General features: G+C 40.1%; 1 protein-coding gene across 1 annotated transcript in view; it reads left to right on the forward strand.

Moving 5' to 3' along the window:
- Positions 1-14,138, forward strand: part of Antxr2 (ANTXR cell adhesion molecule 2) — a 122,911-nt gene that overhangs the window by 55,560 nt on the left and 53,213 nt on the right. The window contains exons 12-13 of the mRNA XM_041671572.1: positions 2,042-2,137; positions 13,539-13,580. Coding sequence (XP_041527506.1) covers positions 2,042-2,137; positions 13,539-13,580 — 138 coding nt within the window. The remainder of the gene's footprint in view (positions 1-2,041; positions 2,138-13,538; positions 13,581-14,138) is intronic.

Consider the following 14,138-nt stretch of genomic DNA (forward strand, 5'->3'; position numbering starts at 1 on the left):
CTAGGACTGTGTTTCCATTCTTGGCTTCTCCTTACTCTATCTAGGAAGTTATGTGAACAATGAAATGATTTCCTTTTCCTCACTGACCGCTCCATGCTCTGAGAACAACAAAGGAAACAGGAAAGCTGGGAATCCTATACAATGCACTGAGCCAGTGTCTATGATGAGGACAGACAGACAAACACAGCAAGGTCGGGCAGCTTTAAATCCTTACTTCCTCTGACCCTGCTTCCATCATGCTTGCCTGAAACAGAGGAGAGTGAACTTCACATTCTTCGGAACATAGGTACTCTAGCTTGAAGTTTTGAACAGTCTTTGGGATCAGTTATGATGCCAGGACCATCACACTAACCATCTATTTCTCTTGCGTGGAATTTTGTCACTATTACTGATAGAGGCTGTTAATTTTGAGGGAAAAAATGAAGGATTTTAAATGCCCATCTATGTAATATTCCAATACCCGGAAAAGGTCTGTGAGTTTCTGCTCATTGCACATGCAAAGAAATAGCAAACTAGCCCGTCAGTTCTAGCAGATTCCAGGCCTCTAGTTGCATTTTCTCTTTTGTGGAAACGGTGTAAATGCTAACTGGGGATCAGATGCTCACAGAGCTCTCTGTGACACTGAATAGCACAGTCACACCGGGTCTTTCTGTGAGCTGCTGGGCCTAGGTGGGAGTGGGGATTATCTCAACAAGACACGGCAATGGCTTTTGCTTCTCTGGGTGTATGCTATAGTTTCCCAGTATACTTCTGGGACATGCTTTTCCTGGTTGTTCCTGTTTGCCTGATTTTGTACTTAATTGTAACTGTGCCTGTGGCGGTAGCATCATTCGTTTCTGTGGCTTATGAGGAAGGAGGAAGAGCTTCCTATATTTTCCTGATCTACACTCTGTCTTCTGATAGCTTCAAGAAGACGGTATTTAGATGTTGGTCTAAAATCTCTATAAAATATTTTTTTATCTTTATTTTTCTTCTCTGTGCTCTTTCTCTTTTAAAACAAACAAAACCCGCAAAGACAACCAACTGAAACAGTTTCCCTGGGAATCCAGACTAGTTGGCTTTGGCAGAGGCACTAGTTTCCTCTAAATCCACTGAAAAAGTGAAAGTGTCTGTGTTCCTTTTGTTATGTGTGCCATGTGGAGTCTTACTGATTTCGAGTTCACTTTCTTGGTACATGGTTTGTAAACATTAAGCAAGGAGTGTCAGTGTCAAGTGGTAAGCTGATTGGAAACGGCCTTTGATTTCCCAGGAGACGTACAGTATGATAGAAAAATAGAATTAAATTTCCCAAAGCTCATAATTAATTCCATTGTATAAAGGCTACAATTAAAATCTACAGAAATTCTGCCTAAATTTGTCATCCAGTCCACTTAGTAGCAGTGGAATCCTAGGCGGGGTTCCTACTGGATGGAGCAGAAGTCATTACAGTGAAGGTTGCAGGCAGAGCCCAGAACAGCTGCCTGAAGGATGGAGGAGCTTTGCAGTCAGACAGTGAAGGTCTTGCCTGAGTCTCATGTGAACCAAGACTAGAAGTCACAGGTAGTAAGGACTCATCAGGCTGCCATTTCCATCTAGGCGTACATAGAAGCAGCCGTTGTGTTTTTCCTACTGACCCGTGTTTTGTCTCCTCTTCACCCTCCAAGTATGTAAAGCAATTGCTGTTGTATTGTCATAAAGCTTGGGGAAATTCTGTCTGGACAAAATTGAGCTTGGACCAACATAATTATTGCCTAAGCACAAAAGTCCCCAAGGCAACATTAGTTTAATCCTCAAAGGTTGTCGTTCTCACAGTCTTTTAAGACCGATTTTAATCTGTCTGTAGCACGTTGGAAGACATTGCATTATTGACCATCTTAACATAGCAGGTACACATTAAGTGAAATAAAAAGGAATTAGTAAAACTTAAAGGAATCTAACATAAGTTTGCCTTTTGTGCTCATTTTTTTTTTTCCTGCCTAGTATGTGCTTCCTTAGAAGAAAAAATAGCATCTGGTATTTGACCTTAAACTTACTCTTATTTTGTTTATTTTTCCTTCCACAGTCTAATGGGATTGCAGCCATCATAGTGATTTTGGTGTTGTTGCTGCTCTTGGGTATCGCCTTGATGTGGTGGTTTTGGCCCCTTTGCTGTAAAGTGGTAAGAAATTTCAACTCTGCTCTTGTTCGTCTTCTAAAGCAGTAAGATGCAAAGTAAGGCCCGGCATGTGGACAGATGCCATGGGGCCCAGCAGCAGTACAGCTTTAATTAGCAACTTGAATTTCAATTATTTTACATACAGTCAATTCTAGAAAACACCTATACCGCTCTCGAGCATAAAACTCACATCAGAGGCACTTCAGAACTCAGGTTTGTGGGACGGTATGTTGAGAGGTTGGGGGACCGTTGGGATGGAAGTTATTTTCACTCAAGTTCAAGAAAAGTTTGGATACATGGATGCCGGGTTCTGCTGGTGTCGTGAGAGCTGTGCTTTGGCAGCTGTTTCAAAAGAGCCTGAGTGTACTTCTTCAAGGATCCTTGGCATGAGGTGGGTTTGTTTGTTTTTACCTCCCAGCTGGAACATATTTTAGCACTAAATCCAGTGCAGAAGTTAGGCTGTCGGTCAAACACTTTAGAAACAGACGAGCAGCTTCGGTTTACGCTGTCTTCCTGTTTGAAGGAAGCCAGAGAGAAAGTGTGGTGGGGTGGGGTTCCCTGTTGCTGAGCTCCTGAGTTACCACCTGCTTGACTTGTAAAAGCGCCACACATTTTAATCTAATGATTACTTTATCACAGCCTCTACATGGGCTTCACTGGGTTCACCTGGGCCAGGGGAGGCAATGGGATACACACTTTTCTGAAGCTCAGGGCCAGAGTCTGTCATTTCCAGTTTGAAGAGGCCACTTTTATTTCTTGCCATGTGACCTCTTTTATCCATCCCCAGTGCCAGTACCACCGTGTCGTATCTCCTTGATCATCTGTACATATCCCTGTGACAGAATCCAAGTGGGGAAAGCTGCCAGTGTTACAGACCTATATATCCCAGTTGGACCCATTTGGATACTACAGGATCATCTTCCATCTCAGGGTTGTTAATCATCACACCTCCAAAATCCCTTTACCATGTAAAGTACTTTATTCACAGTACCAAAATTAAGTCACAGACATCTTTATAGAGGTATTATTCAGCCTCCTACGTGATAGTGCATAACTTATATACATTAGCATATTTCATTTAATCCCCTTTTATCTAGAGTTTAGAGAAAAGATTATCCCAGAAAAATCTTTCAGGGTGTTCCTATTACTTGTTGAGAGTGTTGCTCATGGAAGCAATGCTATCTCCATCTCCTGGGAGTGTTTAATATGACACAGTAGACTGTCCCCTTCCTTTCCCTTCCCCTTCCCCTTTGTTATCTGATTTCAGCTTCCCAGGATATCAGGCCTGGCTTTGTTTTCCATCTCCATCCCTTATGAGAGGCACCACAGTCTGCTGCCATGAGGTAGTCTCCCCATCCTTTATCTCAGGGTAGCTGGCCCACAGAGGAAGTACAGCATTAGCTAGGACAGCCGCAGAGATGACACTCTCCCTGTCTCTGCTGATCTCATCAAGGTCCTGCCACAGTAGCTTATGCTCAAACAGATTCCTGGTATAATCTTGATTATCTTAGATATGGCTATGGGGGGAGGTGGATGGCATTCTTGAGTCTCAAATTAAAAAGCAAAAAAGGTGCCCTAATGTGATTTGTGCTCCTTGAATTTTTAATTTAAATTTTACGGTGGCAAATTTACTCCCTTCATTAATTTATAATTTCATTTACTCTTGGTCACAGGGTGCAAAAGTGTCAAAGTGTGTGCTTGCTCCCTTAAAGATACATGAAAAAGAAATGAAATGACCCTTTTTAGGAAGTTGTTACGTTTTCTGAAATGTAGACTATAATCTTGGATATTAAGGAGGAGGTCCGAGCTGGTAAGAGCAGGTCCACTCTGACCCGAGGCTTTGCAGATAATAAACGATGGAATTACGTTTATGCAAGGCATTGAGAAGTCCCTCTAGTTGTTATAGGATTTCACAAAGAGTCCCTAGCTTCAAAAGGAGCACGATCGATCACTCATTAGTTCTGCAGTTTGTTTGACGGACGCAGCCACTTTCGCTTTGTTCTTAGAAGCACCTGAATGTGAACTGGAGTCACACCCAGGTGGAAGTGAACTGTAACAAGTGTGTTCTAGAGGAGGTTCAAAAGCTGGGGTAAGGCGCAGTCAAAGCCTTTTGTTTACCTTTTGGCAGATATGTTTTGATCATGTAGAAGGTGGCAGTCACTGTATTAGGAACTGGAGACTCATACATGCTTACAATATGATATGGAATTTCGTATGCCAATATAGAAACAAGGAAAGGTGAACTAGAAGTGTAGACGAAGGTCTCTCAGTACCCAATAGCCATAAAGAACATTTTTCAGAGGAGCCTGATTGAGTGTATGTTTTCAAACATAAAGAAAATATGTAATTAATGAAGGACCTTTCAGGTGTGTGTGTGTGTATGTATGTGCTTACTTTGTGGTGTGCTTTAAAAAGTGCTGAGCTGATTCCTAGTGTGGAAGACCCTCACGCAGAAGGGTTTCCTATGACTTCTAGAAAGTTTGCATTCACCCGAGAATGGGAAGTGGAGAGATTCGAGGGTCTTTGAGGACTGAATGATTTAGTCTCTTGCGATAGATCATCTTGAATAGTTTAGAAGGGATCTACACATAACCATAATTCTTAGGAGGGAAACTGGACCACAGAAAGGGAGAAGGTGGTGCAATGGAAGCAAGACCTGAATGGTGCAGACCTCATGACAAGGGATGTTGGTGTGGGGAGACGCTGGGAAGGCAGGGAGTGGTCCCACCATGGCCTGCAGAAGGAAGCGGTTGGCCAACAGTAGACCCTTAACCTCATGAGACCTAATTCAGACTCCTGACTTGAGACGTGAATAAAAACAAATCTCTTTGTTTTGAGTCACAGGGTTTTGAAGGTTTTGTTGTTGTTGTTGCAACAATAAGAAAATAATTATATTTACAGACTCATTCTGATATTCCCAAGTTGGAAATGACTGGTTAGGGTTATTGATTTTGAGAAGGCATGAGAAATGGCTCAGGGGTGAAGGCACTTGCCACCAAGCCTGTTGATCTGGGTTTAATATCAGTGACCCACAGTATGGAAAGACACAACTGGCTCCCAAAGGTTGTTCTCTGACCTACTTATTCGCATTATGATACAAAAATAAATAGATAAGTGTAATAAAATTGAATAAAATAGAATAACCAGGTTTTGGTTTGTAATGCATAAGACTTCATGTACCGAATGGGACTGGCTTACTGTCTCAGAGAGAGATGAAAACAGAATGAGATTATATTTCTTAGAAATATGCTAGACACGTGTATTGCTTGCATCATCTGACAGGTTCCCCAGGTTGCTACTCTTTGCAAGAAGTGTCCAGCATGGTTTCATTCAGATGCAGGTGTGCAGCTGTTGGCCTTCCTGAAAGCTAGGGACTGGTGTTTTGCCCTGCAGAGGACAGCAGTCCCCAGGATGGTTAGCTACATACTGTCTCTGTGAAACTAGGATATACCCGGTGAGCTGTACCAGCCTCATCCCAGGACTCAAGGAACAAATGAAATCCAGGAGCATCACTTCTAAACTAGTTTATACTGGTCCTGGTGAAAACGCACAGTGTGAAGTAGTACTTTTTTTGGTGATGTGCGAGTAAAATTATACCTAAGCGAGCATTTAGCATCATTATTTTCTTAAAAATCTACCCTCTAGTATAGCTCAGAAAGTTTGTGAAAACAGGCAGGCATTGTGTTACTCGTTGAAAATCTTCCCAGTGATGTAAACAAAGAAACAAACAACATGCAGATATTCACTGGGGCATCTTCCTGAACTACCTCATCTCCAACACTGAGAGACATGCTGTCCGTGTCTCCCACAATCAGCTTTAAAACAGAGCGGGCTCTTGCTCATTGTTGCAGAAGTTCCGCTGGCTGTGGAAACATTGTGCTCAAGGGGATTTGTTACCCAGGGTGCCTGGTTCTTTGATTTTCCCTGAAAAGTGTCTCTTATAAATGCATACAAAATAGAAAAGATACATTTTGTAGACCCAAAGAATCACACTTACTTTTTTTATTATAAATAGATAAGGTAATTATTTCCCAGGTCAATCATAGTTTCCCTCCCTCCTCTCTTCTCAGTCCCCCCCCCCAACCTCCGTTTCCTCTCACCCCATATCCATTCCTCCTCCTTTCTCTTCAGAAAAGGGCAGCTCTCCCATGGGCATCTCTCCAGCCAGCCATGGTATATCAAGTTGCTGGAAGACTAGACATCTCCTCTCCCGTTAAAGTTGAAAAAGGCAACCCAGTAGGAGGAAAGGGTCCCAAAAACAGGTAACAGAGACAGCCCCTGCTCCTACTCTTAGGAGCCCCACGAGAAGACCAAGCTATACAACTGCAATATATGTTGTAGTAGGAGGAGGAACAGTCTGTGTCCCGCCACCCAGCTAGCTTAACCCCCGAAATAACCACACAAAAATTGTATTAATTAAATTACTGCTTGGCTCTTTATTTCTAGCCTCTTATTGGCTAACTCTCCCATATTAGTTTAACCCATTTCTAATAATCTGTATATCACTACGAGGTCATGGCTTACCGGGAAAGATTCTAACCTACATCTGTCTTGGGCCAGAGATTCATGGCATCTACCTGTCTCTGCTTTCTTCCTTCCAGAATTCTGTCCTGCCTTCCCCACCTATCTGAGGGCTGCCCTATCAAAAGGCCAAGGCAGTATCTTTATTCAACCAATGAAAGCAACACACAAACAGAAGGACCTCCTACACCAATATGTGCAGAAGAACGAGGTCAATCCCATGTAGGCTCCATGGCTCAGTCTCTGTGAACCCCTATGAGCCCAGGTTAATTGATTTTGTGTGTTTTCTTATGATGTCCTTGAGTCCTCTGACTCCAACAATTCTTCCTCCCCCTCTTCCTCAGGATTCTCCAAAGTCTGCCTATTGTATGGCTGTGGTTCTCAGAATCAAATTCCTTAATTGTAATAAAATCTGAAGTATAATCAGATTTTAAATGTAATATATTTATAACTATAATTTTGTGTTAATATTGTTCATGTACTCAAAATCCCACACATTTGAACTTTGCATAGTTAATATGAGAGAGGTTCTGTAGATGCACCAGGCTGCTACAGCAAGGCATAGGATACCAAAGTCAGGTTGAAAGTGCCTGTTGTGGACTGGCCACTCAAGACAGTTTTATTGTGACTGTTCACTTTTTTATTTCCTATCCTGCCATGCTTTGTAAGGAACTCTTTGTAGGGATGAAAGAGAGAGGTGACTATGACTGAAAACCCTGCAAACTGTATCCTCTGTGTGCCTGGCTTTCACACAGAATCAGAAACAGAAGCAAAGATAACCTGGAGGGCGCAATCCTGCAGTACCTTTACCAAGAGAGCTCTTAAAAGAAGCTGAATGGACAGAACCTACCGTTAGATATCTGTTGATCATTCAGTGTTTGTGAACTGCTCTGCCAGGGGAAGGTTTTCTGGTGGGAAGTCATCCCCTGCCTCCTGTTTAAGGCTGATGCTGCCCGTCGAGAGTTCTTACATCCTTCACAGCAACTGCTTTTTCTTAACAAGGACACAGGCATCTCCTTCTCCCTTACCTTTGATTAAAAGAAGGTACACACAAAGGGTTAAAGAAAGCTTCTTATGTGTTGAGTTATGAATAAGATACCAGAAAACATAGTTGTTTTCATTACTGTTTAGCTTAGAGGAGACACTGTGTTCGTAGGAGATTTGTTTGACTAAATGGGACAGTAGAAATGACAGCCACATAATCGCCTTGTTTGGGGTAGCCAGACACTCTCCACAATTACAGATGTAAGGCTCATGAGATAGCAAACAGAGGATTTCTGGACTGCTGTCCATGAGTGGGGTACACAGCTGCAAATATTGTGAATTACGCTGGGGCCGATGAACGCTCATGCTGCTTCGGTGTCCTTAGCCGAAGTCTCCATCCTCAGGGAGGCACAGCCAAGTGTGTTGTGTCTTCAGTGCATTTTGCACGTTACAGAAAGACGTTGTGAATCTTAAATTAGAAAGTAACTTCAAAGTTGCCTTTTTTTTAAAAAAAAAGCCCGGTTTGCTCATAAGGTAAGGTTCATGGTGACGCTTCCAACCAGAGCTCTGTCGAACAATTCTTAGCAAGCAACAGCTGCGCTGTTCCCTTTACATAGTAATAATGCTTCTACTCTGCACTTGATTTTTATTGTTGAGGAGGGCTCCTGGTACCTTTATTGAATTAATTTCAGAGAGGCCCGATTTTGGGGGGGAATGCCCAATAAAACAGAAGTAATTTAAATTTTAATATGCCTTCCTTGCACCATTAATTAAAATGATTTATGTTTGGTTGCCTCGTTGAAATACAGTATGATAGATGCTTGGATGTATTGCTTCCATGGTGATATTTTCCACCATCATTTAGGACTCAGGGTACCAGGTTTGTCCTGACCTATGATAGCAATGTCTTTAACTCCTGTCAGGATATAGTTTTATACTGTTCTTCCCTTGTCCCATTTGCCCCTGTATTTATTGCACATATTTCTGGCTTTTTGCTTATTTGTTCAAGGTAACATTCCCTGAATATGGTTGAACTGGCTAAGAAGGGAAGGGAAGGGAGGGACAAGATAACTGGGCTATGTTTTCTGTTTCCAATTGTGGAATTCGGAAAAGGACTTTGCGAGTACAAATCTAAGGGAACTTAGGGCTTTGCACTCCAGAAGAAAGGCGCTGCCCTTAATCCATGCGTTTGTCAAGGAGAAAAGAGAAAATGAAAGGAAGACCCACATGGATTTTAAAAATTTCCGTAAACAGAGCATTTCCCCCACTGTCTGTCGGCTTGTGGTTGTTAGATGGTTTTCTTTTAGTTACTGATAAAAATTATGTCTTAAATACTACTATCGACAGTCTTTATACTGTATCCTTGTGTGTGTGTGTGTGTGTGTGTGTGTGTGTGTGTGTGTGATCCAAAGCAGTGCAATGTTGACAGTTCTTCTACTTTTTTTCTGACTATCAGAACATATGATTGCATCGAGCTGGCTGCAGGCTCCACTGCTGACATTTTCTAATGCAAAGAATGCCCACATCACTGGAGCATTTCAAACGTGTTAATGAGCAGATCAAAAGGACTGTTTGAAGCAGCTAACATTCTTTCTCTTCTCTTCTTTTCTTTTTCTTTTTTTTAATTTTTAAGAAATCGGCTCTCCTCCAAACTGAAATCTTGGTTGTAGCAGCTAAGCCGATGAGATGTAATTTTCCCTCCCACCCCGATGATGATAATAACAAACGGAAAAAAAAAATTGGAGAAGACTCAAACTCTCCATATGGTCCATAAAGTGGTGAAAGTGTTTTCCAGAATTTTCAATACAGAGCTGAAGGAGGCTAAGTGGAAAAAGTCCTGGCAACTAGGCAATATTATGCCTTTGAAAACCTGCAAATTCTCATGAAATATGGTGTACATGAATACACCCTTCTCTGGAGTGAATGTGCTCTTTCACTATTTAACGTAAGAAAAAGATTCTCGTGACCGTTATTTTTAATGCACGTGGACAACACTAAGTTCCCTTCTCCCCGCAAACTAATTTTACTGGTATGCAGGCATGCATACATGCTGCTTCCAGATAGACTCCCACCTTTTTCTGATTTTAGGCACAGGTAGAATCACATTCTTTTCTTTTCTTTTTTGTTACTTATGAGACTATGAGGTAACGTGTATAGTAATATTTTTATATATAAGAGGAAGACTGGTTTATTTCCTGTCCTGAAATTTCTAAGTGAGTGATGCTGGGAATAACAACGGATGTGCAATGCTCCTCTGAAGTGGTATAAGCCCCACCTCAACATACATACTTCTTTTACATACTTCACTCTAATGCGTTCTTGTTTTCTATCACCTATGATTCCATTCCCCCATCCACCCCAACAAAACAATCACTTGGCAAACAACTGACCTTTCACAGACTTTCCATTGGCAGTTCGATTATTTATTTTAAGGTCTCCAATGTAATGGAATTGAACTCAGGGTTTGGAAGTAAATGTTCTAAATGATGAGTTTGAATTTTAATTCTATCATTGTATGTACTTGGTGAAGCGTGGTTAGAGGTTGTTGGAATTCTTTTTTCCTTGCTTAAAATGGACATCGACATAGCAGTCTTAACAAGGATATGAAAATAAAAGAGGCCAGAGTGTCTACCATATGGCAACACAAGTGAAGGACGGTTACTGTTAGGAAGCTGAACACAGGCCTAGCGCAGTTCTGGGTCCTGTCCTAGGGGTTCCTGTCACTGTTGTGATGGATGTTGTGTCTCTTAACTCGGTAGCCTGGCATTTGATTAAGGCAGAACATGAAGGATTTATTTTTATTGTTAACCAGGCATACCTCTAGACTTCGAAATCTATTTAAATTTATAATAGGTCATGCACATAATTAGTTTCATATTAATTGAAAAATTACCTCTAAAATGTTCTTTTCTGGAGTGTTTTGAATACAAGGCACAGGCACACATACACCCATATGGAATTGCGAAAAGTCATAGAAATGAAAAACCTATGGGAAAGATTATAACATGAAATTTTATTATATTATTAGGCTTTTCATGTTAGAGAGGACCAAAAATTAATCAGATTTACTTCCCAGATATAGAAAACTGGGATGCTCTTATGTCTTGCCGATTGCTGTCAAGTTCACTAATTCTCCGGATTCATTGGTTGGCAGAGAAAGCTGATAACTATTTCCACTGAAATTAGCAACACTTTTACATCACGGAATTCTCGCTGCATCATTTTCACATTTTTATCAGCATTTTGCCTACTCACTTAGAGCGTGATCATGACCTAAAATACTGATGGTCCATATATCTGAAGGAAGTAGGGGGATCATCGATCTTGTTGGAGCTAGACAGATGTAGAGAGAACTTTGAGGCAGAGCTTTGTGGAAACTGATGTTCTCCCACACTGAGACATGCAATGACAACAGAATAGTTGGGTCATGTAGATGTACCCAAAGAGGATTGGTATCTTAACGTTATAGACTATGTTAAGTAAAGGCTTTCCAGTAAAATGAAAGCATGCGAAGGTACTCCTTGTCCTGTGTGAGTTTGATAGAAGTGACTGCATAAAGATTTTAAGCATGTATTTATTTATTTTATGTGTGTGTGTGCGCGCGCGCACGCCTAAGTGTTTGTTTGTATGCCACATGCACACAGGAGTCCACAGGGGTCAATAGAGGGCATTGGCTCCCCTGGAACCAGAGTTACCCGTGGTTGTGAGCTACCATGCAGGTTCTGGCAAATGAAGCTGGGGTTTCTGCAAGAGCAGTAACTGCTCTTTACTCCTGAGCCCCTTTCTGCCTCCTCACAGAAGGATCTTAACCTGAAATTTAATATTCCTCTATTAGCACACACATAGATGGTCAGTATGAACTAAAAAGGAGGAGCTATGAGGGGAGAATGCTAGAGATTTTATATATATATATATATATATATATATATTCATTTATCTGTGCAAGATGTACATGTTTGAAGAGTAAATGTGAAATTTTTGTTACAAAATGAAAGTGATCTCAGATATTTTAGACTCAGCAAAATAGAAGGGCGTATTATGATCTTTCTCTAGTGAGAGCACCCTAAAGAACACTTGCAGGATATAAAGGAAACATGAATTCCAAAGTCCGTAAAATAAAATTCAACAGTTTTTTGATTTGGACTGTGTACTTTGGAACTTTGAGTCTATTTTGATGGGGGGAATGGTTGATTAAGCTTCTATTAGAAGAATATTGACCCAATTACCCAAGTTAAAATATAGGCTCTCTAAAGATACTGAGAGAAGCTAGTTGTTTAATTTTTGCCTCAAGGATTAAATGTAACCACTGGTGAAAACTATAATGATAGACTATCAATAGCATGTATATTAGTGTTAATATTTTCCTTTTTGGGCTTTTATTTTCTGAGCATTTCATACATTTGTATGATACGTTCTGATCAAATCTACCACACTGATTCTTCTCCTCCAGTTTTCCTTTACCACGCTCACCATTATCTGCTACCAACCTTGTTCGTTCTTTTTTGAAGCCCATCAGTTGAAACGCCAAGACGAGGCAGGAAATCATGAGGTCCCAACTGCTTTGTCCAAACACCATTGAATTTAATTCCTGAACTATATATAAAAATATTATTTTGGGTTAAGTAAACTATAGATAGGATATTGATTAATGAATATATACTAAAAATTGAACAAATAAACAACTAAAATAATAACCCAGATAACTCATAACCAGTTTATTAAAAAGTGGATTAATCTTTAGCTCACAAATATGACCTCAATAGAAACGTAGTAATTATTGGAGACTCCAAAACAAGAAATTTATCTTCATTAGAAAGAAAAAGTGTGTCGGTGTGTGTGGGTGTGTGTACATGCGTGCGCCTGCATGTGTGCACGTGTGCAAATGCATGCAAACTCATGTTTTCCAGACTCCAGGACCAGGGCTAAACACTGGAAACTGTTAGAGAGAGAATCTTTGGCTTTAAATATTGGGGAAAAAAAACTTTGAAATGATGAGTTCTTTGCCAGTCAAATGATGCTTTATGAAATAGTAAATTTCTCTATTGCTGTAGTCTAGACACAATTGGAACCACTGAAAGTAGAGAATTTTTAGAACATTGAAGTTTTGTTTGCGTGAACCTTGCAAATCTTTCTTCTTTCTGTGGTTATCCTCTTTTCCTCCCTCTCTTCTGTTTTCCTTCTTCCTTCCTTCCCTTTTCTTCCTCATTTTCTTTCCACTTCCCAGTTCTTTCATCGTTCTCTCCTCCCAACCTCCCCCTTTCTCTCCTGCCTGTCAAACTTGAAATTATGTTTTATATCCCTCCCTCTCTGTTAAATAGTGGAAACACAGAGTGAGCGCAGTGAACTTGTGAGATATGTATTGACAATGGCAAGGAGACTTTTTTAAAGTTAAGATAAAAATGAAAGCAAAGAACTCTGTGAATGTTGGGGAAGAAGGGAGAAGGACCTGTAAACACCACAGGAATTCTCAACTTCTTTGAGAAGACAGAGATTCATGGCAGGGGAGGGAAAGGGGGCAAGAGAAAAAATGCCTAAAATGATTGGAGAATTATTTAGAACAAAGAGACATTATAGGTTATGCCAGCATTTGTAGTCTGCGTCTGGTAAGAGCGAACTACTAGAAAAGAACATTGGGAAAAAAGGTGGGGTTGGCTTTGATCTTACAGAGTGAAATGCTGATAGCAGTGGTTTCATTGGGTATTCAAGATTCAAAGTATTCCTTTTAATAAAGGGGATACACAATTTTTAACCTTAAGTCAGCTTCATTTGACTATGGTTTTGCTTTAAATCTTAATCCTTCATCTCTGGAGTTGTCAGAGTAGTCATTTTTTTTATACTTTATTACTTTTTCATATGTTATGGAAATTTTTACATTTTATTCTGTTTTATTTTGGGACAGGTTATCAAGGATCCTCCCCCACCACCTTCTGCACCAAAGGAGGTAAGTGATTTCCTAATAAAGTAAAAAGCAGTTGCTTTATTTTCATTTGTAAATATCATTTTGAAATTATACCAACTCTATTTATATTATAGCTAAGTACTGTTTACTTTGTGAAAACCTACTGCTACTTTTTAATCTTATGATTTCTTTCATGGAGTAGAGGAATGAGCCCTTCAATGGTAGACTGGCTACAGGATCAAAAGTCCATAGAGATTAAATATATTTTATAAATAAAGATATATTAATAGTTCTGATGACACTTATCTAAAATTGTTGAAATATCCAAGCTGGCAGTTCAAAGATGCCATTACTTTCTTCAAAGTGATAATTTGCTATTTTATTACTCTGTCAGCTAGCATCATACTAGCAACATAAAGTAAGGAATATACTGGTAGTATGCATTCATTCTTAAAGCTTCTTTAATATAAATTTCACCCTTCAAGATTACATATATATTGACATATGAAGTAATTGTTGAAGTGTTACCATAAGTCGAACAATCTTTTTCATTTTGAATTGATGAACATACTTGGTTTAGATACACAATACTCACAGTTA

The sequence above is a fragment of the Microtus oregoni genome, unplaced genomic scaffold (assembly GCF_018167655.1).
Source record: "Microtus oregoni isolate MIOR12 unplaced genomic scaffold, Mior012 000021F_ref0000039, whole genome shotgun sequence".
Taxonomy (NCBI): domain Eukaryota; kingdom Metazoa; phylum Chordata; class Mammalia; order Rodentia; family Cricetidae; genus Microtus; species Microtus oregoni.